General features: G+C 37.0%; 3 protein-coding genes across 4 annotated transcripts; all 3 read left to right on the top strand.

The window, feature by feature from the left end:
- The first annotated feature begins 6,359 nt into the window (after positions 1-6,359).
- On the top strand, positions 6,360-8,984 carry LOC111789726 (myb-like protein X). The gene is made up of 3 exons (XM_023670397.1): positions 6,360-6,501; positions 7,286-8,185; positions 8,418-8,984. The coding sequence occupies exons 2-3, from the start codon at positions 7,361-7,363 to the stop codon at positions 8,811-8,813; spliced, it is 1,221 nt and encodes a 406-aa protein (XP_023526165.1). The 5' UTR covers positions 6,360-6,501; positions 7,286-7,360; the 3' UTR covers positions 8,814-8,984.
- Positions 8,985-13,879: 4,895 nt separating this feature from the next.
- LOC111790322 (beta-glucosidase BoGH3B-like) lies at positions 13,880-18,703 on the top strand. Of its 2 annotated transcripts, XM_023671183.1 has the most exons (8): positions 13,880-14,014; positions 16,188-16,427; positions 16,519-16,723; positions 16,818-17,054; positions 17,133-17,376; positions 17,452-17,556; positions 17,633-17,815; positions 17,899-18,591. In XM_023671183.1, the coding sequence occupies exons 2-8, from the start codon at positions 16,208-16,210 to the stop codon at positions 18,589-18,591; spliced, it is 1,887 nt and encodes a 628-aa protein (XP_023526951.1). In that variant the 5' UTR covers positions 13,880-14,014; positions 16,188-16,207. The 2 variants fall into 2 exon arrangements, with proteins under 2 accessions (XP_023526951.1, XP_023526952.1); XM_023671184.1 differs by lacking the exon at positions 13,880-14,014 and having other exon boundaries at positions 16,208-16,427; positions 17,899-18,703.
- Positions 18,704-23,407: 4,704 nt separating this feature from the next.
- Positions 23,408-25,757, top strand: LOC111789835 (F-box protein At2g26850-like). The gene is made up of 5 exons (XM_023670539.1): positions 23,408-24,389; positions 24,455-24,534; positions 24,629-24,801; positions 25,016-25,093; positions 25,170-25,757. The coding sequence occupies exons 1-5, from the start codon at positions 23,757-23,759 to the stop codon at positions 25,355-25,357; spliced, it is 1,152 nt and encodes a 383-aa protein (XP_023526307.1). The 5' UTR covers positions 23,408-23,756; the 3' UTR covers positions 25,358-25,757.
- Positions 25,758-25,971: the final 214 nt, after the last annotated feature.

Below are 25,971 nucleotides of genomic sequence, written 5' to 3'. Positions count from 1 at the left end.
AAAAAAAAAAAAAAAAAAAAAAAAAAAAAAAAAACTTACAAAGAACGAACCAAGAAGTGGTTTTCAACAATTCATTAGAGATTAGAAGAGACTCTTTGAGGCAGAGATCAGATGGAAATGCATTGACTTTGTGAAGAGTCAGTTGACAGATGCCAACCAATTGAATGGGGAGGATATCACAATCATGCTTGTCAAAGACGTGTTTCCTGTGGCCACATGTTGGATGTCTCGGTCATGTTTTTCTAAGACATGTTAGTTTTCAACAATTCATTAGAGATTAGAAGAGACTCTTTGAGGCAGAGATCAGATGGAAATGCATTGACTTTGTGAAGAGTCAGTTGACAGATGCCAACCAATTGAATGGGGAGGATATCACAATCATGCTTGTCAAAGACGTGTTTCCTGTGGCCACATGTTGGATGTCTCGGTCATGTTTTTCTAAGACATGTTAGTTTTCAACAATTCATTAGAGATTAGAAGAGACTCTTTGAGGCAGAGATCAGATGGAAATGCATTGACTTTGTGAAGAGTCAGTTGACAGATGCCAACCAATTGAATGGGGAGGATATCACAATCATGCTTGTCAAAGACGTGTTTCCTGTGGCCACATGTTGGATGTCTCGGTCATGTTTTTCTAAGACATGTTATTCATGACCACATGCCCATTCCAAACCCCTTTTACTTGCTTTCATGTATAGTTAGGTCTGTACCATTCCTGTCGTGTCAATACGGGGTAGATGAATGTTCACCCAAATCATGTCTACATCAACAAGGACTAAAATGCCCAAAAATATACGATAGGAGGATGAACTAGTTGTAATTCTTTCTACTCAGGTTATATACTATCAAGGTTGTGGTTATTGCTTATTTGCTTTTATCCTATAACATTACTTTCTTACAAATTATTTTATGATGCATTTTCTCGCTCACATTTTCTAAAACACTTTCTCTCAAACATGGTTGAGGCTTGATCATACGTCAGAATTATTTATCAGTTACGATTTCCATACGGTTGACATGTTTACTGGGTTAAAACAAGTATCGCACAATCACTTTCCTGCTACCATAAGAGTGCGATTGTGACACCCTGCATTATGCTTTTCTTAGCAGGATGTCATGTTCAGATCTCATATTTTTCCTTACCAAGATGAGACGCCCTACACTATGTTGGGGGACACCCTAGTAGTGTTTCTTGCAGGATGTCAAGTCATGCTTTGCACCAACCATGTGACCTTCTCGATCTTTCATAGAAAGTAATATAGGGCAACGTTAGAGATAACTATCAGGTTGACCAGATGTCATGGCTCATGATAGAAGAAACCAAATCAAGTCCCCTGGTTAACATAAAAGAGTAGATTACCTTAGCCATGAACCAATAACCCTTAAACCTCCCATGGTACAAAATGTTCATGACTCAGACTACATCGCTTGGAACGTAAAAAGCCTTAGATGTAGGTTTTACATTACACCGCTTAGAACATAAGAAGCTTTGAGTTAGGTTTCAAGTTGTATCACAAGGAACACATGAAGCTCTGAATACAAGTTTAGATTATATTGCTTGAATCATATTAAACCTTAAACTTAGGTCTTTAGGTTCATGTCCTGTACTGTAAATCCTAAAGGAAGTGTTATGGAGAACCTAATAAGAAACAAGAATAATAACTAAGTCCAAGAACAACACATCGAACCAAAGATCAAGGTGCTTGGCTAGATCATAACAAGAACTCAGAACTCAAAAACAAAATTTAAGGGCGTAAGTTCTCACGTTAATAACAAGAACATGACAAGAAAGAGTGTGGTAATCTAACAGACATCATAGACACGATTAAGTCTTACTGAATTTTTATACTCATTCAAGTTCTCTCATGTTTTTCTAGGTGACAAGAATGAACTGATCAAGGATGTAAGTAGATTAGAGTCAGTGTGATACAGAGCCACACCATATATTTTTTTTATTGTTTTAATAATCGAAGTTATTTTGTTTACCAGGCCCAATGTACTAAAACTCTATTTCACAATTGTAAATAAAACATATTTATGGTTTTAAACGCAAAAAAAATTCATTATCCATTTTTACCCATGTTTTCATGTCGTGATAAAGACATTATGGAAACGGGTAGCATGATTATTATAACCTTTAAGTATACTAGAATGAAAATGGGAGGATATAACAATGAACTTTATTGTAGGTCGGATTCTGATTTTTATTTATTTTAGATTTTATGCTGAGATTTTATTTTTGCTGCCAAAATAAAAAGATATTATACTATGCATTTATTGTCAGGTGCGATTTATGACAAGGAAGTTACTACCTTAATGGAAAAGTCATAAACACCTTTCATATTTCTATATTCAACTCTCCTCCTTGCTTGGAAACGATTTTTGCTCTCCAAACTTGTTTGGGTTTTCGAGGGTGTCTGAGAGTATGGGAAAAATCGAGTGTGTTAGCCGGGAAAACGTGTAGGGTGGTTCGCTGGGCTTTCTTCGGTGAGTGGCCGGAGGGAGAGTCGACTGAAGCTATCAGTGTTGAATATCGTTGCGTGTCTATCGGGTTAGGTGAGGGGTGTCGCCGCACCATCGGGATCGGGGTTGTGACGTCGTCGGCGGCGGCGCAGCAACGATTAGGGTTTTCGCCAGATTTTGGGTAAGGAAGACAAAGGAAACGGGTCGGGTTTCACTTTCGGTCTCTGAACCAACCCACGAAACGAACGCGGGCCCTGTGCATTTCGGCCCAACACGGACACGCGCTGCGGCCTTGGTCTCCGCTCGGTTTGACGTGTACGGCGGCTTGGCTACGTCAAACCCCGTGGCTCGACTCCGTCAAATTCTGCGACTTGGCTTGGCGACTTAATTGGTCGGCTCAGCAGCTCGACTTGGCGGCTCGGTATCACTATAATATATTGATTCCTAGGTTTTTGGCCCTTCCGAAGCCGTTTCTGCCCTAAGTTTTACCATCCGAGGTCAGTATGGTTCCTAACCGTCAAAGACAGATTGTGTTGGGGGTTTATTTTGATAAATAGCATGAGGTTTAGCTAGGGTATATTATGAAAGGTTACTAAGTTTTTATGTGGTTATCATAGGACGTATTTAACAGCTAGGATTAGCTCGTTGTGAGTGACTTCAACCAAGGCCATCGAGGTAAGTGACCTTACTGTTGGAGTTAGTTTACTACGTGTTGTATGATGGTGCGTGCCCTATGGCCCCTGCATGCACCATGTTTTATTATGTGATATGACTATATGATGTATGAATTATGTGACTGTTTGTGCTATGAAACGTAATGGGTTATGCTGGCCGTTGACTGTTTATGTTATGTGAAGTTATGAATGATATGCTAGTAATATATGCCATGAAAATGTTGATCGATGTCATGGATACACGTAGTATTATCGAGTCATGTCATGAGATGTTTATGCAACTAGAATGTATTTCATGTTATGTAATATGTCATGTAATGTAAATCATGTTAGATGTCATGTGATGTAAGAAACGTAAATGTGATGGTAGCACTGCTTATGTAATGTCATGTTAGATATGTTAAGGGACCTCATGCATATATGTATGTCACATGCATCGGGATTCTTCCCCTTTATGATACGAAAGAATGAATTACGATATTTATGTTCGCCATGATATTATGCAGGTTCTTTTCTGTTATGTGGTATCCGGCGACGTGTAACACGTTGTACCTGACCAAGTCAGGCCCAGGGGGTATGTATACGAGCCCGCCTGGTGGGTCTATGTACGCGTACATGGGCTGTGTGTGAAGGAGTACCACACACCCAACCCTACCCGGAATAGAAAAGCGCCCAAGGCTATGTAAAGTTTACGAAAAGTTAGGTCGTGCTCATATGTTGCATGTGTTTGCATTCCTAACCCCAACAGTGGGGTGACTTACTAAGTATTTCATAAAATACTCAAGCCACATGCTACCTACATTTTTCAAGTAAAGGCAAGGCGCCAAAGTACGGTTGACGGCTGAGTACACCATAGAAGTTGGAGACGGGATATTTTTAGGAGTTTACATTTATTGGACTATTTTAAGTTATAGTATTGAGTATTGTTTTATTTAGATTTATTTTGAATTCAATTGTTGAAGGTTTATTTTAGGAGATAGGGTTGTTTTGGATTTATGAATTTTTATGAAAGACTTTGTTAGTGTTTCTTCGAAGGTTATTTATGATAAGCTTCTGCATAAAGAATTATGCATGCATAGGTGACGTCACTAATTAGGTTTAGAAAATTAGGGGCGTTACAGTCTACCTAGGATTTTAAAAGAATATACTGTCATATGGGTAATCATCGACAAATTTATGAAGTCAGCTCAATTCATACCTAAGATGGCTACATACAGTGGATAATTGGGAACAGATGTATGAGGGAGATCGTGAGACTACAGGAATGCTTGTGTTAATTGTGTCAGATCGAGACCTATATTTTACATTGGCCTTTTGGCGCAGCCCACAGAAAGCATTGGGTACTTAACTCAACTTCAGTATTAATTTTCACCCATAAATAGATAGATAAATTGAGCATTTGAACCAAACCTTGGAAGATATGTTGGGTGCTTGTGTGTTTGAGTTTGGAGGTAATTAAGATTCTGAGTTGCACCTCATAGAATTTACCTATGTGTTTGAGTTTGGAGGTAATTAAGATTCTGAGTTGCACCTCATAGAATTTACCTACAACAATAATATTTAAGCAATCATTGATATGATATCATTTGAGGCCTTGTAGGGAAAATGATGCAAGTCCTCAATATACAAGGATGAAGTAGGCGAGCGTGAATAGCTAGAACAAGAGTTGATCCAAGCCACCAATGAGGTTGTGCAAAAAGCTAGGGGGAGGATGCAATATAACCTAAATTAGACAAAAGAGTTACCCTGACGTAAGATGTATAAACCTAGAGTTTAAGGTAGGCGACAAGGAATTTCTAAAGGTGACCCTAGTGAAAGACGTCCTAAGATTAACACGGAAGGGTAAGTTGAGCCCATGTTTCATCCGGCTCTTCAAGATTCTAGATCGAGTGTGACCGATGACATATTTATTAGCCTTACTACAATCCCTCTCCGCAATGAATAACTTGTCCCACATTTTGTTGCTTCGCAAGTATTTGACTGAACCAACACCCATGGTAGATTACAAACCCTTAAAAATAGATGAAGGCCTAAACTAGGAGGAAAGACTAGTAAGGATCAAGTAAAGGTCATGTGTACTCAAGAGATAGCAATTGTAAAGGTACCGTGGTAAAACAACAAAATGGAATAAGCTACATGGGAATGAAAGGACGAGATGAATGAAAAATATACCGAAATATTTCAAGTATAAGTCATAGGTTAATAAGCACATGGTTTTAACTCAAAGGGTCCATCATTAAAAGCTTAAGGCACAACCTAAGCTTCTGACCTTCTATAAGGTTCATAAGCCCTAATCCAAATATACCTGTCATAATCATAACAATTCATCGTACATGCATAATTTATTCCTAATTTTATAAGTAGGTGTCATGCTAAGTTTCATGTCATTTAGAGTTCATTAAAACTATAAAATATTATAGAATGTTTATTAGGGGCTGATGTCTTGTGAAGGTATAGAGTAAAATGGTGTGAAGTTCTCGTTCATTAATTTTCGATATCATGAGTGTGCATTAGCTCATAGTCAGGTTGAGGGGTATCATAACAAGCTCATCTAGTGGGTCCACGTGCATATGCATGGACACTGTGTAGGGAAGTATTAGGTAACCAACCATGCCCAAAAAAGACAATAAATTTTATAGTTGGCCGACATGATGAGGATAAAAACAAAGACAATAAATCTTTTATGAAATAAAAAATTGAAAAAAAAAAATTGATATTTTTATTTCACGTCTCTCTCATTAACAGGAAGTTAATGATTTAAATTCAGTTGACTAACCATTTGGACTAATATTTTATTTTATTTTTTAATTTAAAATTAATTTTGTTTAAGTAGAAAAATATTAATAAAATTTATTAAAGTTGAAGAGTATTTTTTAAATAAAATAGTAATAAATTTTCATCCAAAATTAATCGTAGACTATTTTTTTATAGATATTTTTATTAATTTAATTTAAGTAGGGGTAAAAGACGAAAAAGTAATATTTTGAATATTAAAGATGATAAGAGTAAAAAGACTAAAATACCCTTAAATGACTGTAATTATGGGGTTATTGACGAGGGCGAATTGAAAGCGAGTAAGAAAAAACAGTTGAAAAATTAATTATGCGTATTGCTTACCCATTACGTTTTGCTTTTCCTTCTCTTTCTTGTCCATTCCGTGTTCGGTGGCGACCAAAATTTGTAGAGAATCAATGGGAACGCTATTAAATTTTGACGCCAAACAAGGTACATGTGCTTCCATTTGTTTCCATTCCTTCCCTACTCTCCATTCCGATAAATACTCCTCGCCGTTTCTTACGTTCTTCCATTCTCAATCACCGCTTCAACCTCCCATCTTCCAATTCCATCCACACTCTAACATAAGGTAACGATGCAACACCGTTTCTTGTTTTCAGATTCTTTCTCCTTTTGTTCCTCTTCGATTTGCTTATTTATGTGCTTCCTTTCAATCCCTTCAATGTTCTGTGCTCTCTGTTGGATGAATGAATCGCTATTTCGAATCCGGTTCTTGAATCCGCGAGGGAAGTGTTTTCGATTTTTGCCTTTTTCTTTCCTCATTGGAATCCGGTTGTTAATTTTTGGTTTACGGAATTAATGCGGCTTTAGGATCCTGATTATTTGCGATCTTCTTCTTAATCCATCGCTTAGTTAGGGAGGAACCTCTCCTCTTTATTTGGTTCTGTTGTAGTTTGTATCCAATTTTCATTTCTCCTTCTGTTGAATCTAGATCGCATTCCTATTTTGAGGCATGGAATCTTAGAAAATATATTTGAAGAAAATGAAGGCTCGTGTAAGGACTCTTTTCCATTCGAATTTAAAATGTATATCTCGAAAACAAGTTTCAAACTGGTAAAAGTGGAAGAGATCAAAAAAATATATATATATATATGGTTTATCCTTGTGCAGTATTGCCGATAGTTTACTTTATGATTCTTTTGGAAAAAGAAAAGGCACGGTTAGACAATTTTTTATTGCACATAATGCTGAAATACAGCAATAAATCAGTTCCACTTTTCTTCGTTAACATGCTAGTTTAATTATTACAGATCAAGAACTTTTCAAGTTACTTCAATTTCTTTTCTCTTTTTATTTATTTTGCTCTAGAGGAATATTTTCAGTTGGTGATCCTCTGCTTTCTAATTGCTCAGGTGCGTTTAGTATTGAAAATCAAGTGCAGTTGGGAAGAAGATTTCATAACTGAAGTTTTAGCGAAATTCATCAACATGGCTGATGAATCTGTAGCTATCCCAATTATGGGAAAGGAAGAGAAGACAAAGGTTGAAGTTGAGTCTGAGGTTGTTAAGGTGGATGATGAGGTGGAGAAAGAAAAGCATGAGGTTAAGATCAAGAGCAAGGAGGCTAAATATGAAGATGGAAAGAAAGAGAAGACGGAGGTCGAGGTTCAACTCAAGAGCTCATCAGGGAGGAAAGAGAAGATGAAAGATGTTGAGAATGAAAAGGAGAAGAAGAAAGAAGAGAAGCAGAGGAAGAAGGATGAAGGCAAAGATGAAAAAGAAGCAAAAAAGAAGAACAAAGATGAGGATGGAGCAGAGAAGGAAACAGAAGTGAAGAAGAAGAAGAAGGAAAAGGAGAAGGAAGAGGAGAAGAAAGAGAAAAAAGATGAAAAGAAACATAAGAAGAAAGATGGGAAGTGTGGGGAGAGTGATGAAGTGAAAGAAAAAAAAGACAAGAGGAAGGAAGTTGAGGATGATGAAGAGTGTGAAAAAGAAGAGAAGAAACAGGAAAAGGGTAAGAAGGATAAAGAGAAGGAGAAGGGTAAAGGTGGTGATGCAGTGGAAGATAAGAAGGTGAAGAAAGGAATTGAGAATGAAGAAGAAGAAGAAGAAGACGATGATGATGATGATGATGATGGTAAAGAAGAGAAGAAGAAGAAAAAGAAAGAAGAGAAGGAAAAGAAGAAGAAGGAGAAAGGAGGAGAAGAAGAAGATGATAGTAAAGAAGAGAAGAAGAAGAAGAAGAAGAAAGGAGGAGAGAAGGAACAGGAGAAAAAGGAGAAAGGAGAAGATGATATTAAAGAAGAAAAGAATAAGAAGAAGAAGAAGAAGAAGAAGGGGGAGGAGGATGAAGAAGATGATGGCGAANTCTGTTGTAGTTTGTATCCAATTTTCATTTCTCCTTCTGTTGAATCTAGATCGCATTCCTATTTTGAGGCATGGAATCTTAGAAAATATATTTGAAGAAAATGAAGGCTCGTGTAAGGACTCTTTTCCATTCGAATTTAAAATGTATATCTCGAAAACAAGTTTCAAANAAACGAAGGGAAAGAAGGAGAAGAAGAAGAAAGAGAAGGAAGATGAAACGAAGAGCAGCAGCAGAAGCAGGGAAATAGAGATAGAAATAGAAATAGAAGTAGAAGAAGAAGCAGGTGAGAAGGGAGCTTGTAGAGGAGGAGGAGGAGGAGGAGGAGAAGAAGAAGAGGAGAAGGATAACGAGAAGAAAAACAAGAAAGATAAAGAAGAAAAGAAGAAGAAAGTAGAAGAGAAAAACAAAAGTAGAGATCTGGGGAAATTGAAACAGAAACTAGAGAAGATGGATGTTAAAATCAATGCCTTGCTCGACAAGAAGGCAGACATTCTGAGGCAAATAAAAGAAATTGAAGACGCAAATTCCAACACTGTTGCTGCTGCTGCAAAACCTACGGAAGAAGTGGCATAACTTTGGTGGGACTTATTGATTGTTGGGATGTATTGTTGTTGTTCCAAGGTTTTTACAGTATCTTATCTTCTCTGTTTCAATGAGTTTGTATTGTATTGTATTGTATTGTATTGTATTGTATTGTATTGTAACATACACATGTTTAATGGACAGTGATTGTTGTTTCTTTTATGTTCTGTGGTGCCAACAAAATTCAGGTGATGTTTGGGCTGCCGTCACTGAGATTGGGCCTCGGGTATTCGATTGTCAACCGGGCTTGTTTGGTTATTGGAGTGGGCTGCTGGTCGTTGGTTTACGGGTTGTATCCAACCCGGAATCGGATCCGTCGGATCTTGTCTTAAGAATTAAAATTGTTGTAAGTTTGCAGTAATTAAGTGAACACAATTATTACCCCTTTACTACTCTTAATTCACATCTAACTATTTCCTCCCAATAATCATACTCCAAATACAAACTTTCTTTTTAAACCACATTCCCATTCTCCACGCTTATTTGTTTCAAATCCTAATCATTAACGTCTATTTTTGGACCATTCCATCACTTTTTTTTAATGGAATTTTGACGTTTCCATTGAAAACACACTTGAGATTTTGTTCACGATCAAATATATTAATCTGCCAATCAACCGTCTGTATTTACTTGGATCATTCAACTTCTCTCCTTCAGTTAAAGAAAGTTTCAGATTTTGCTCCATAGGAAATTTGTCTGGACGTGCTCCTGTAAGACCTGTGTCTTGAAGGATGTCTAGAGCATACTTCCTTTGAGACATAAAAATTCCTTTTCTAGATCGAGAAAATTCAATGCCTAGAAAATATTTCAAATTTCCTAAATCTTTGATAAGAAATTTCTGGAGTAAACTAGTCTTGAGATATTGAATTTCTTCGAGATCATTGCCTGTCAACAGAATATCATCAACATAGATTAGAACTGCAGTGAAAGAAGTACCTTTACTCTTAGTAAACAAAGAGTAATCTGCTTTGGACTGAGTGTAGCCTGCATTTTGTATAGTTGTAGAAAATATGGAGAACCAATTGCGAGAAGCCTGTTTTAATCCATAAAGAGATTTATGGAGCCGACATACTGTATTCTCCCCCTGTCGGCGAAGACCTGGTGGTAAAGACATATAAACTTCCTCGTCTAGATTACCATGGAGAAAGGCATTTTGAACATCCAACTGATGGGTGAACCATTTTCGAGCAGCAGCAACAGTGAGTAAGCAACGAAGTGTAGTAAGTTTCGCTGTAGGGGAAAATGTTTCTGTGTAATCAATACCTTCAACCTGAGTGTATCCCTTTGCTACTAGTCGAGCTTTATAACGTTCAACAGAACCATCAGAGTTGTATTTAATTTTGTACACCCAACGACAACCAATAGCTTTATGACCAAGTGGTAGAGGAACGAGAGACCATGTATGATTACGTTCCAAAGCTGCAATTTCATCATTCATAGCCTGTTGCCATAACGGTTCACCAACTACCTCGTCATAGGTTTTAGGTTTTGTCTGAGATGTAATAAGAGCTAGAAAAGCACGTTGAGTAGGAGAAAAACGAGAGAATGAAAGGTAATGATGAAGGGGATACCTGGTGCCAGTGCCGGGACTTGAGCTAGAGGTTAAATGATTGGCTCCAGAAGACATCTCATAATCCTTATGCCAAGCTGGAGGCTGTTTAGTACGAGTAGAATGTCGGAGTGAAGCTGATGTATCAGGTGGGATAGGATTGGAATTAGTGGGCGAATCTGGAGAAGGTGGAGAAGACGACGAAGTAGTAGGTGAAGGTATAGGAGGTGAAGGAGGAATAGGAGGTGAAGGAATAGAAGGTGGAGGATGGATGTTTGAGTAGGATGGATCATGAAGTGGTACAACAGGAGTCGAAGGAGCTAATGTCGAAGTTTGTGAAGCTGATGAAAAAGGAAAATCATCTTCACAAAATTTGACATCACGGCTGATAAAGAATTTGTGAGATTGCATGTCATACAACTTGTNCTTGTGCTATCTGTCGTAATTGCTCAGAAGAAAAATTTGGAATGGAATTAGGTGACTGTTCTTCTGTATTCAACTGTGAAACATCGGCCATATTTGCAGATGATCGATATCCACGATTATTGTGTTGATTGACTTGTCTTATCCTTCCAGAATTATTTTTCTGTCGACACCGATCTTCTGTATGGCCCCTTCTATCACAAAACTTACAGTGAAACTTAAGAATTCGACACTCATTAATTGTATGACCACTTTTATTGCAGTGTTCACACAATTTGTCCTTGGCGAATTTTGAATATATTGTTTTCTTTTGCACTGCTGATGCAATCGAGATTTTCTCAGTAGGTTCGGAAGTTACCTGACGCTGCATCTCTTCTTGTACAAGTAATGAATAGACTTGCCTCACATTAGGTATTGGAGACATCATCAATATGTTAGATCTCACCGTTTTATAAGACTGATTGAGCCCCATGAGCAATTGCATCAACTTGTCTTCTTCGCGTTGATCAATATGTATTTGACGTTGATTACAGGTAAATGGTGTGCGGTACGCTTCCAGTTCATCCCAGAGTGCTTTGAGCTTGGTGAAATATGTTGACAGTGCCATGGTTCCTTGTGACATCGTTGCTATCGAGTTTTGTATTTGAAAAATTGCTGGAGCATTCTTTTGTGAGAATTGATCGTGAAGATCAACCCACACTTGATGAGCTGTCTTGGCGTGAATAATGCCTTTAGCGATATCTGCTTCAACGGAATGAGTTAACCAAGATATTATCATACTGTTGCACTGATTCCAGAGTTCGAATTCGGTTGAATTTGCATCTTGGGACGGTTCCTCAATTGTGCCATCAATGAAGCCAATTTTCTTCTTGGCAATAAGAGCATGCATAACTGATTTACTCTAGGATGGGTAATTTGCTCCATTTAATTTGATTGGAACAAGTGAATATCCTAGCTGATCAGAGTGATGAATATAGTAAGGATGTGTTAAATCAACATCCGAAATTTTGAAGCTGAATTTGGCTGATTCCGCCATAAAGGAAATTTTGATATTTAAGAACACCAAGATCGGTGCTCTGATACCATGTTAAGAATGAGAAATAGAAATAGAATTGGGATCGAAGGTATGATCTTCATTCTGCTTTACCATCTTAAATAAGATACAAACTTTCAACTAATACCTAAAAATAGAAAAAAATATATAACTAAGTAAATGGGGTAAATAAATAAAATAGACCGTTAATCAAAACTATATTAACAACTCCTACATATCTCAAATATATTCTAACTAATTATTAAAATATATCTCCGAAATATCCTCCTAATAGTTATTAAAGAGTAGGCCATGTCTGTCCGTCAATACGACTTGCTTTAAAGCCTTTGGCATCGACAGCTTTAATTAAAGTTAACCGATAATTATTTTTAAAAGAGAAATTAAATGGGAGGAAATCCACAAATAAAATAAATAAAAAAAAAAGAATATTTTTGTCGTTGAAAAGGAAGGGGAATCCTGAAAGGTCGAAAATAATGAAGTGGGGTTCGTGTTTGAGCGTCTCTTAAACGGCCTAGTTGTTCACCACGATGCCCTTCCCTTTCTTTTATTAATTTAAAAATGACCTTTTATTTTATTCTTTTTTTTAATATACATAATTCAGCGACCACATCTCATAGCTTCCATCCAATTAATAATTAAAAAAAAAGTAAATAATAATGAAAATCGAATCTTTGTAAATGTTGAATTTTCAACGCACGTGCCTATCCTTCGCTGGAACCGCATCTACAATTATATATGTGTGATACTACGAGGGAACCAAATAAGAGCAATCTTGAAGATACAACAATTAACAAATAATTAAAAATTACCTTTTATACCAATGAAGCCTATTTTCAGTGTGATGATTGGGGAGGAGACCGAAACGATCTTTATAAGGGTGTGAAAACCTCTTCTTAGTAGACGTGTTTTAAAGCCTGGAGTAGAAGCCCAGAGAGAACAATATTTGCTAGCGGTGGACTTGGGGCATTACAAATGGTATCAGAGTTGGACTATGTGTTAGTGAGGAGGCTGTTCCCTGAGAGGGTAGACACAAGGTGGTGTGCTAGTAAAGATGTTGGGCCCTGAATAGGAGTGAATTTGGTAGGGGTCCTATATCGATTGGAGAAAGAAACGAGTGCTAGAGAGGATGCTAGACCCTGAAAGAGGAGTGGATTGTGATATCTCCCACATCAATTGGAGAAATGAATGAGTGTCAGCAAGGACGCTACGCCCTCAAAGATGGGTGAATTGTGATATTTTACATTGGTTGGGGAGAGAACGAAATACTCTTTATAAGGTTGTGGAAACCTTTCCCTAGTAGACGTGTTTTAAAACCTTGATGGGAAGCCCGAAAGAGAAAGCCAAAAAAGGACAATATCTGCTAATGGTAGCCCAAAGAGAACAATATATGCTAGCGGTGGGTCGTCTTCAGTTTCGATGGCTCAATCAAAAATTTATGATGGAGGGTATGAAACGAAGATCTAGTTGTGCTTGCTGCCTATCCACTTGACGTGGCAGAGGCTCTGTGTAAGAGTGGAAGACATTCCTTGTTTCTTTAACCGCTCTTCTTAGTCTTAACCTAGTCGGTTCCTTAAAGGATCATTCAATTCATGATTGACTTAGTTAATATGTTCACTTGCCCGTGGCTTTCCTAGCCTCTTTTAGTTTGCCGTGCTTTAGTCTTGCCGGAACTCACTTCCTTTTCTTTTCCGTCAATACTCGGGAATAAAAAAAGAAAGTGAATTTCATTACAATAATAAAATATTAATCTCATAATTAAGGTTTAGCCTTAATTTGGAGCATATTATTTATGATTAGCTTCAATTTTAAGTTTTGAATATAGTCAAACTTCATTGATCCTCTTTTCCATTACCATATTGAGAAATAAAAGGGAATTATATGCTGACGTGGAAATTCACATTTGAAAGTATAACAAAAATGTAATTCTAATAATAATAAGTAAATAAAATAGAAAAAAAAAAAGAAAAAAAAAAAAGAAAATCAGCAAGTTTTTGTATATAAGGAACACCCACATTGCGGACTTGAGAGCACACATAGTTGCAATTTCTGACTTCACGTTCTTCAGAAATTCAGATCTCTCTCTTCTTTGCGACTCTAAGCCGCTGTCTAAGACTTTCAAGCTGGCGAGTTGCCTGTGTGGTTCTTCCGTCGGTATCTTCTCCCTCTGTAAGTTTTCATTCTCTTGAACTTCTGCTGTTTCTGTTTAGTTGCTGTGTTTGCTTGATATTGCGAAATGTGAGGATTCTAATTATTGCTCTGGATTGTACTGAGTTATGCGTGTGATTGTTAGATCTAGAGAAATTACACATTAATTGGAAACGATTACGTCCACGAATACTGCTTCTGCTGAATCTGCAAGTTAAAAGAATCGAAACAGAGAAAACAGGATTACTAACACTTCCGCGATTTAACACGCTTTTACTTGAATCTACTTTCAAACTTCAATTGAAAATCAAAACATGAAGAGGAAAGTCTGAAGATCGGTTTAAACATAGAATGAGACTGAGAGAGGCGAGGGAGAGATTCATATATTGGACGGTGGTGCTGTGCTCTGGAATTAGGGCGTTGCGAGGCAGCAGTCCGATAAGACACGTCGATTGGACGGTATCCGCAGCGGGCCGAGAAGGTTCGTTAGGCGTGTCAGGGCCTGTGTTAGGGAGTAGAGTGGGGGAAATGGCGTGAGATTTAAAATCATTTCACTGTGGAGGACGGTTAAAGACATAAAAAATTCTTAAAATATTTTGAAAAACCTCTTCTCATCATCTAAAAAACACTCCAAATCTGTACTAAAGGGGACTTAATTTTCAAACGTGATTATAGAAAAATTAATTAATTTTTTCTAAAACTATTACACACTTATTGGTGTTGATGATATTAGCATTAGTTCGTTTCCGAAATTGTACTTTAATAACATTTATTATTATTATTTTTCATTTTATTATTATAATTTGGGCGCCACACTTTGGATCCAAACTACACATATTTAGCATAATCATAGTTTATTAAGTACTTTTGCATTCATTTATGAGTATTAAATGATGAGATTTTTAGAATTATAAGATTTTTGTTTTTTTTGGTGGTTAAATTTTCACCCTCATACGAAATTGAAAGGGGAAGATTCTATTAAATACAAAATTTATTCAACCAATTAATTTTATAATTCTAATTGACCTTTTTGCATGAAAAAGGTTGAAAATGATTGAATAGTTGAATGTACATAGAGCACTATTTAATTATGGTTCTTAATGGATATGAATGATGACAAATTCTTTCTTTTTGGTCTTTTGTTATTTAAGAGTTTAGTTTATTACATTATTTTAAACTATAGGGTGAAAAGTGTTATAAGGATACTTAGAAAAAGATGAAAGTTAATATATCATCACTATTAATTTTTTAATATAACAACTTTGAACGTTGTTCCGTTCATAAGATTTATTTATTTATATTCTATACTTTAATAATATCTATAAAAAAGTTACTTAAAAAGACATTAAGACAACAAAAAGTTCCAAACATGATTGAAATCATGTTTGAAAAAGACTTAATAAACAAATGGCACGTATTCCAATATTTGTGACACTAGTTTGATATTTAATTGATTTTTGAAAACTAAAGCTTACCAAATTTTATAAATTAAGCTAAGTTTTGAAAATTCAAAAATAACTTTTAAAGCTTTATTTTTAGTTTTGGAATTTGGTTAAGGGGATTTGAATGTTCTTTGATAAGAAAATTAGGGGGAAAAAAAACATAAATTTTGAAAATATAAAATTAGAAACATATGAATTGAAATCTCAACAAATAGTTTTAAAATTAACAATAGGTTATTACTATTTATTTATTTATTTTTGTGCAAAGGGCTACACCACTTCTACTTTTTCTTTTTAAACTATAGCATCTAAATATTTTCCGTGTCAATTTTATATTATTTACTGCTTCGCATTTACTATACATTCATAAAGTCCTTCGTTGAAAGTCAACGAACAACGTGCTGGGTAGCCATTTTTGGACAAAATATAAATAAAAAATAGTCAATTTAACACATCGCCAACAGTATTTTTATTTTTTTATTTCCATAATTTAATTTTTATTACTTATACGATATTTGAATATCTGATTTGAAACTAACGAGTATATGTTAATTATCATTTTAAATATATTTATGTCAGACAATTTTAAGGAAAAAAAATATTGTAGAAAAACGTTATAACTTGAATCCTTCATTGTACGTTTAGTGAATCATATACTAAATAATATTATACATAAATCGAGATACGTTGTTGTAGTAGTTTATGATTAAATTGTAAATGTTGACAAAGTTTAAATATGTTGAAATTTGCAGGCAACTAAGTAACACACAGTATGGCGAAAATTCCCATATTTTTTATGGGGTTCTTCCTTTTTTGGTTGACGGAAGTGTGGGCAAAACCTGAGTACTTGAAATATAAAGACCCAAAACAACCATTGAATGTTCGAATCCGTGACCTAATGGGTAGGATGAGCCTTGAAGAAAAAATAGGACAAATGGTGCAAATTGACCGAACGGTTGCCTCCAAGGAGGTGATGAGCAAGTATTTAATTGGTAATCCCCATATTAATCTTCTTCTTCTTTCCAACTATTAATCAGAAAATCATCAGGTTCTAATAGTATAAAACATATTTTTAAATGGTAGGGAGTATCCTGAGTGGCGGTGGCAGTGTTCCAGCAAAAGAGGCTTCTCCCAAGGTCTGGATTGACATGGTTAATGAATTTCAAGAAGGCTCTTTATCAACTAGACTTGGTATTCCAATGATTTATGGAATTGATGCCGTTCATGGCCACAATAATGTTTATAATGCTACCATTTTTCCTCATAATGTTGGCCTTGGAGCTACCAGGTAACCATACATTTTTGGGCAAAACCAATCAAAAGTGTCCAATAAATGAGATTGTTTATTAAGGCGATAAATACTCACTCAAGTTATGGTGTAGGGATCCCAACCTTGTTAAGAGGATTGGAGCAGCTACTGCACTTGAAGTTCGAGCTACTGGCATTTCTTACGTCTTTGCACCCTGCATTGCGGTTTGTAGAGATCCACGTTGGGGTCGATGTTATGAAAGCTATAGCGAAGACCCTAACATTGTTCGAGCGATGACTGAGATTATATCAGGTTTACAAGGAGAGATTCCAGCGAACTCGCGCAAAGGTGTTCCTTATGTTGCCGGGAGGTATAACTTTTTCTTTAATTAACATCACAATAATTTGTGTTTGGTCAAAATATACTAACATACAATCCTACTGAACAGGGAAAAAGTAGCCGCTTGTGCAAAACATTATGTAGGTGATGGTGGAACCACCAAAGGTATCAATGAGAACAACACCGTTGCAAATAGACATGAATTGTTTAGCATTCACATGCCAGGTTACTATAACTCAATCATCAAGGGGGTATCAACTATTATGATCTCATTCTCTAGCTGGAATGGAAAGAAGATGCATGAGAATCAAGATTTAATTACTGGATTTCTTAAGAACACTCTCCATTTTCGGGTAAAATAATCTCTTCTTTTATGGTACTCGCTCGGTATAGAAATCATTGATGAGTTTAAACGATTGTTGTTTCAGGGTTTTGTCATCTCAGATTGGCAGGGTATTGATAGGATCACCTCCCCACCTCATGCTAACTATACATATTCCATTATAGCAGGCATCACCGCTGGCATTGACATGGTTAGTACGATTATATTCAACTATACATACCTATATTTCATCAAACGCCCTTAATCATTTAATCTCTTTGTCACAGATAATGGTTCCATATAATTACACAGAGTTCATTGATGGGCTTACCTACTTGGTAAAAAGCAACGTAATTCCTATTAGTCGAATCGACGATGCCGTGAAGAGAATTTTGCGAGTGAAATTCATCATGGGTTTATTCGAGAACCCGTTAGCTGATTCAACCTTCGTCAATGAACTCGGCAAAAAGGTACTTATATATATACATAAAGTTGTCAATATTAAAATTCGTGATACCGAAATGTTTCAAATATATTTTTTCATTTACAATAGGAGCACAGAGAATTAGCTAGAGAAGCTGTAAGGAAATCACTAGTATTGCTAAAGAATGGAGAGTCAGCTGACAAACCTATGATACCTCTTCCAAAGAAAGCCCCAAAAATCCTTGTTGCTGGTAGCCATGCAGACAACCTTGGTTTTCAATGTGGTGGTTGGACCATTGAATGGCAGGGTCTTGGTGGTAACAATCTTACTTCTGGTACAACCATTCTTTCAGCAATTAAGGATACCGTTGACCCGAAAACAAAAGTTGTGTTTAAAGAGAATCCGAGCGCACAGTTTGTCAAGTCGAACCAATTTTCTTATGCCATTGTCGTCGTAGGAGAGCCTCCATATGCAGAAACCTTTGGTGATAGCTTAAATCTAACCATTTCTGAGCCTGGTCCAAGCACCATCACGAATGTGTGTGGTGCTGTCAAATGCGTCGTTATAGTAATCTCGGGTCGGCCTGTAGTTTTGCAACCTTATGTTGCTGTAATAGACGCAGTTGTTGCTGCTTGGCTTCCAGGAACAGAAGGTAAAGGCGTTACTGATGTATTGTTTGGTGATTATGGTTTTAGTGGGAAGCTGTCACGGACATGGTTTAAGACAGTTGATCAGCTACCCATGAACGTTGGTGATCGACATTATGATCCTCTGTTCCCATTTGGATTTGGTCTCACTACCAATCCTGTTAAAGCCTATTAGAAGTTGTTTTGCCTTAGTCGTCCGTATGTATGAGGCCGGATAAGCAAAATATTGAATAACAGATGATATCTTCTGCATATTTGATCAATGTCATAACATGGCCACCTAATAATTTGTTATGCATAATGAAGCCTTTACCTTTTTACCATGCATGATATGAGATTAATCATATACATCCATTTATAACCCACTTAGATATGGTTTATTTACAATATCCCGAGACCTATTCTTGTTTAATGAATCAATTTTCGCTATGCTTGGTACTCTGTTGGGTTGTTGTGATCTATGCTCTAGGTGATGGATGAATGTTATCTCTCAATTGAGCTTGAGAATGTATTCTATGCTCTAGGTGATTGATGGACGTTATCTCCTCGTTGAGTTTGCATATGTACTTTGAGAACGAGTTCTTTGTAGTATTACCTACCTAATAAAGCATATGTGATTGTATTGAGTTAAAAGTACAAACATTTCTAGTAGATCGAGCAACCCAGGATCGTGAGAGTCGATCAGTGGTCAAGACCCTAGGAGCTAGTCTAGAGAGTCTTGAAAGTGAGAGTTCAAGATTTAAACAACCTATATGCCCTAAGAACCGAGTAAGCCTCCATGGCAATAAAGGGTGACTAACAAAGCTTACCATGCCTCCTAGCAGTGTGAATGGTATCACCAGAGCTTCCACCTCTTATTTTCTTCGTTACACAATTAGCGCTATTAGTGATCTAGGTCGAAACTTTTAGCACAACTATCAAGCGGTGGGAACACAGAAGTAGTACCGTCGAGCTTGGTGTAGTGCATAAAGGTGACCAGATGTCTTTATCGGGTGGAAATGGTCAAGGATTTTCTTAACGGGGTCTTTGTGCTGTAAACCCGTTTTGAAAGTGGGGCGGGGACCATACAAGTAATTTAGTAGCTATCAAGCACACCGGGTCACTCACCTAAATTTAGTAAATTTAGTAGCGGAATGTTTTCAATGGAGAAAAAAAGTTTATAAACTTGGGAAGGTTGAAGAAGAAGCTTCCATGAAAGAGAGTTATTTTCTCTTCCCTGAATCTTATGGGCTGTGTGAATCGCTGGTGGTCTCTAGAGAAGAAACTGTTGTGGAGGGCAGCTATCAGGGACAGGGAGAAGATGAAACCTTGCCTTTTATTTTATTTTATTTTATTTATTTATTTATTTATTTATATTTTCCTGTTTATGACTTCATAAATAGCACATTTTTCTTTTTCTCCTTTTTCCTACTTTAAAATTAAAAACAAGACACCAACTTCAAATACAAGTCGAACGGTTTGTATTTATTACAAACGAAGTCGGTGTTGGAAGTCAGTGTTCGTTTGTATTTATTACAAACGAGGAATGGGTTGAGGATACAATTTCTAACAAAATATGAATGACCCAAAATATACGGACTAGACTAACGACCTAGGACGACCCTCTCTGTGACCGCATAGCTCTCAAACGCTCCTTGATCTTGACCAGCCGTTAGTGAACATCTAAAAAAGAAATAAGTAATGTGATAAGTATAAAAAATACTCGATAATCAATCTATTTATAAGCTCTAACTGCATTCTTATTCTAGTAAGTTATCACAAGGTTTTCTCTAGGCTCTTGGAAGCTCAAGCCTACTTTTGCAGTGATGTGAGTTGCGATCTCATCATAAATTGTACACTTATAAAAAATTACCCTTCTAAAGTCCGAAAGCCAGATATACTAATATACTAGTACGTTCTAGTGATCCTTAGAAGTTCCTAAATTTCTAAAAAAATTTATATAGTAAGTCTTAATTTAAGAAAATTAAGTTTAGTATCGAAATCAAGATGAAAAACTAACAAACCGAGGTCTGATGGATCAAAAAGTGGATTAAGCCCTTTGGGGGAGTACTCACTCTCCTCGCTTGTCATGAGCACTTTCTGATTGGCTGCTTTGACTCCAATGTCTAGTGTTCGAATCTTGGGTGCGAAAGGATTTTCTGCAAATTATTAGGCGACAACATGTAGGTGAGATGCTTGACACAGGTCGGGTCCCAACGGAAGCGTGCCGCGTTCGTTAACGCCTCACATGACACGTGTCACCTGAAATTCAGCTTCTTGAATAGAAAATAAAAAATTTATTAAATACTTTTAAAAAAATAAAATGATGGGATTCTAATAAATGAGTACCGAAAATAGTTGTGGGTGTGGGCTCCCGAAAAAGCATATGTGGTTATGAGCTTTCAAAAAGTCTTAAATTATGAAGATGATGAAAGCAGACCACATGCTTGTCCACATCAATCACCCATTATACCTAAACTTACCTACTAATTCATGCCTCTTGCTCTCATATCTCATACCTACCTATTAGAAGACATCTATCAAATACACCCTAACCGCGGTGGAGCTTTTCCAATCCCGGTATCTCTATGTACATTTCTTCTTCTGTGTTTTCTCTCTTTTCCCGTCATGTTCTTCATGTTCTTCATGTATATCGAGTGTGTGAGTTGTGCACATCATCTATGAACAATCAATATTTTTTTTAACATGGATCAAAGTATTCTAATCGACATGGATTTTGTCTCCTTCTGAACCACTTTTTCCTTCCGGCAGACTTTGATTTAGCCCCCACCTCTCTCGTGACAACGCTAAAATATCTGCCACACTGTAACAGTCTAAACCCACCACTACCAGATATTGTTTGTTTTGCCCATTACGTATCGTCGTGAGTCTCATAGTTTTAAAATGCGTTACTAGGGAGAGGTTTCCACACCCTTATAAGGAATGTTTCGTTCCCATCTCTAACCAATGTGGAATCTCACAATCCACCCCCTTTGAGAGCCCAGCGTCTTTGCTGGCACACTGCTCTATGTATAGCTTTGATTCAAATTGTAGCAACCCAAACCCACTTCTAGCAAATATTATTCGCATTGATCTGTTACGTATTGCCGTTAGCTTTACAGTTTTAAAACAGGTTTACTAGGGAGAGGTTTTCACACATTTATAACGAATGTTTTGTTCTCCTCTTCAATCGATGTGGGATCTAAGAGGAACTGGTCAGAGTAGGGCTAGACACGTTTTAAAATTGTGAGGCTAACGACGATAATGTAATAGACCAAAATAGACAATATTTACTAGCGGTGGACTTGAACTGTAACACACTGCCACCGAAGCTATGTCACAACACAAGCAATGACACCGAGAAGATAGAGAGCATGTTCAATGTTTTCACACATCTCTCTATTAGCATTTTGAAGAAACTAGAGATCATGGATGAGTTCACTTCATCCTCGTCTCTAAAGCTACATTCAAAACATTTCTTGAAGCTACTAGTAGAGGGGAAGAGGAAAGGCTAGGGGTGTACAAAGTCCGGGTTGGGTTGGGTTGGGTTGAGGAATTTTTTTGACCCAACCCAAAAATTCGGGTTGGTTGGATTGGTAACCCAACCCAACCCGAAAATTTTCACAATCCAACCCTCTATTTTCGGGTTGGATTTGGATTGGGTTCGGGCTGGGTTGTCGAGTTGTCAAATTTTTTTTTTTAAAGTTTTATTTATTCACATTTCATAATTATTCGTATACAAAAAAAAATCAATAAAAAACATTAAATGAAAATTGTAACATATTAACATAGGTCAACATTGTCATAAAACTAAATACAGTTAAATACCGATATTTCTTGAGATTTGGTTAAATAAGAAAATAGAATGATAGATCATCAAATAAAAAAAGAAAAAAAATGTATATCCCGAAAGTGGGTGTCTTTAGAGAGGCTGAGGTACCACTCCAAGAAACTTATTAATACCAAAAATTCTTAATATAATTTATATATTTTTATTTGGCTCAGGTCAATTCGAAGGTTTTATCCACCAACACGAAACCGAACCGATTTAATTCGGGTTCAAAAGAATGAACACAACCCTACCCGAAATGCTAATCCAACCCAAGATTGGTCCGGATTGTCGGGTTAAATGTACACCCCTAGAAAAGACAGAGTTTGAATAAGGTGCAGAAACAAATTGCCCAGCATAAAGATGGGGTCGGTGACTTCGATCAAACATCACTCACTATAATGTATACATCAAATTGGACATCTATTAACATAAAGACAGTTTAATGAAGATTTTAGCTCCTTAAACATAACCAATTTGGACCACTACATTGGGTAGTGGTCAACTCCACAAATATTTTAGCTAATTTTAGAAATTTTAGAAATTTCAAAAGTAATTAAAGTTTTTTTATTTTATTTTTTTTTTTTTTGAGTCTTCCTTTTGAATATGTAGCTTGATACTAAAAAAAAGAGGGTTGAACAAATATTTAGTAAAAATCTGATAGAGATATATATCATGTAACATATGTGGTATGTTAAATCTGTTAAAGCGTAAACTGAAACCATGTATATACCCATGAAATCTAAAAATGTATTTTCTCTGTATTCTATGGTGTATATGACTGAAGTTATCAATAAAACATTTAGCCAATATTCTTTTATGAATTTTTTCTATCCCGTTTTTTGAATTCATCTTGATGGAGTGTGTGAGTTGTTGTGCGATCCTAACGTCTATCTCCAACTTTTTTTTTTTTAAATTGAAACTTAAGAAAGGAGGTAAAGACAAATAAGTATTAATTTTTTTTGTTGTAAGAAGGAAAAGGACAGAAGAAGGGTAGTTGGAAAAGAAGCAATGGAATTGGAAGGTGAAAACGAGGGGGAAGAGAAGGAAAGCCTTGGAAGCATCATACATACAAACAAACAAGGCAAAGGTGGGACCTTTACTCTTAATTTAAGCCTTCACACTTCGCACTCCAATGGTGGGTGACCAAACCAAGTTCCCTTATGCGCAGTCAATCAACTTCAACCTCAAACCCCCCTTACCTGTTTTTATGATATATGGCCCCTACCACTGGCGGTGGCCGCATAACATAATGCCCCCTCTCATGCCTTCTCAGCTGCACCTCCCAATTTCATTTAATGCTCCTTTTCCTCCCAAACTCTTCAACCACCACCACCACCACCACCACTTCTATTTTCTGTGGTTCCCCCTTTTTCTTCATTTTACCACTGAACTTCTTTAAGGGTTTTTGTTCCTTTCATCATTTCGTCAATTGGGTCGTTCTCTGTTTTGTTTTTCATCGATTTGGGGGACTTTTCATTTAGTATCTGCCCTTTTTTGCTTCATTTTGTGCGAGGGTTTCACAGACCACAATGTTTTATCTTCTCATCTCCTTCCTTTCATTCATCCTTCTCTCCAAATCCTTCTCTTACAAACGTCTCCCGCCATGGGAGGCCAAGATGAGTTTATTTTCACCATTCCTTTTATCATGGTTCCACAAGGGCAGCCATGCTCTGAGTTTCTTTCAACTGTTCACCCTCTCCGATCCGCCATTAAAGAGCACGAAGCTAGAGAGTTCAGATGAGAAAAAAGGGACATCCCTCTTGGATCTACCCAACTTGGCTCTTGAGTCCATTCTCGACCGGCTTTCACCATCTGATTTGTGTAAGATGGCAAATGTGTGTACCCATTTGAGGAATGCTTGTGAAGATGAGTATCTGTGGGAGAAGCGGATGAACCAGAAATGGGGTAAGTTAATAGGTGACTCTGCTTGTAAACAATGGCATTTGCATATAGCCCATAAGAGGAGATCAAAGCTCTCAACCCCATCTCAGAACAGAGGTCTGTTGAGTTCATGTTTTGGAGGTTTGTCTAAGTTCATGAGACCAAAATCAGAAAGTAAGGGCAAGATCAAGCGTTCTTTACCAATTGATTCAAAGAAGGCTTGGTATCAATCTCTTGAAAGTGGCAAGCTTTGGTTCCCAGCTCAAGTCTTCAACAGAGAGGTAAGAAATAAGCCCTTTTGAATATATCATTCCTTATTGCTTTATATATCTCTGTTTTTTTGCAGAGTGGTCATGCTGGGTTCATGTTGTCATGTTATGATGCCCAAATTTCATATGATTCGCAGACCGACATGTTTAAGGCAAGGTATGTTTAGAAAGACATGCTTACATTGACTCAAAAACTTAGTTGAATTCTACACGTCTTTGTATTGAACATTATGGGAATTGAATGATGTTAGATATCCACCTCATGGGCGACGAGCAATAGAGGAGAATATTGCATGGAACAGGGTAAGAGCACCCCCTGTTGATACTCCTCCCCATGTTCTTCATGTGTCTGATTGCTTAGCTGACTTGAAACCTGGTGATCATGTGGAGATCCAATGGAGAAAAAGCAAGGAGTTTTCTTATGGTGTGTTTGTCCCCTTCAAACTCTTTGCAAAATTTTGAATCACGACTCTCCACAATGGTACGATATTGTCCACTTTGAGCCTAAGCTCTCGTGGTTTTGCTTTGGGCTTCCCCAACCGGCCTCGTATCAATGGAGATGTATTTCTTACTTATAAACCCACTAATTGTGGGACTCCCTCCCAACAATCAGCCTCAATCGTGGTAATGTTTTGTAGGGTGGTGGTACGGTGTCGTTGGGCACTTGGAGGCATGTGATGGGAGCGGCGCGAACGAGTGCGGTTGTTGTAGCAATGGTAAGTGAAAATACGAAGTTGTAGTGTGTGATTACAACATAAAAGCATGTTTGATAGTTTGGTTGGTGGTGGACAGAGATGGTGATGTTCGAGTTCAGTCAATATAGCGTCGGGTCGAGATGGAGGAAGACGATGATAGACAGAAAGAGGCACAAGGAAGCAGGGAATGAAGGAGATGGGTACTATGGAGGAGTGAGAAAGGTGTACAAAGAAGAGGAGATTAGAAGGTGGAAATGCCTGTGGCCCAATCCATGTGTGGAGTAGAGTCAATATTACATTCCTTGTTCTTAACTCCCTAAATTTTGAGTTAAGAGCCAATTCTTGGAGAGTCTTTTGGAGGATTCAACCAATGTAAGTACCCAAATTAGATTCATTTCTTAAGCATACTTCTAGTATCAACTCGGACGTGATTAAATCGGATACCTATATATTAGACTTCTTGTTTGGACGACTATGCTAGATACCATGTGAGCTTAGGTGACCCGTAAACATGCTACATGGTTCGACTATGTGAGATTTTTATGTCCTAACTTATGATGATAGATTTTATGTAGGAATGGTTAGGGGTTCACGAACTAATCTTTGATCGTGAACCTGTTTCCATTAACGAAGGTGTACATAGTACAGTTGATAATTGTTTATAACGGGGTCCCCCATTATAATGATGGTACAATATGAGGATATTGAATAGTGAACTTGTACTCATCTACGAAGTTTGCATTTGTACCTTTATAATCATGAGTTGGTATTGGAAGTTTGCATTTGTACCTTTATAATCATGAGTTGGTATTGGACATAGTTGAGCCCTAAGATGTATGAACCTTATAGTGTCATATGATTAATATTTGGGAGAATACTTGCGGAAAAACATATTTGAA

The sequence above is a fragment of the Cucurbita pepo genome, chromosome LG03, assembly GCF_002806865.2.
Source record: "Cucurbita pepo subsp. pepo cultivar mu-cu-16 chromosome LG03, ASM280686v2, whole genome shotgun sequence".
Classification (NCBI taxonomy): domain Eukaryota; kingdom Viridiplantae; phylum Streptophyta; class Magnoliopsida; order Cucurbitales; family Cucurbitaceae; genus Cucurbita; species Cucurbita pepo.
This window is presented reverse-complemented; position numbering and strand designations above follow the sequence as displayed.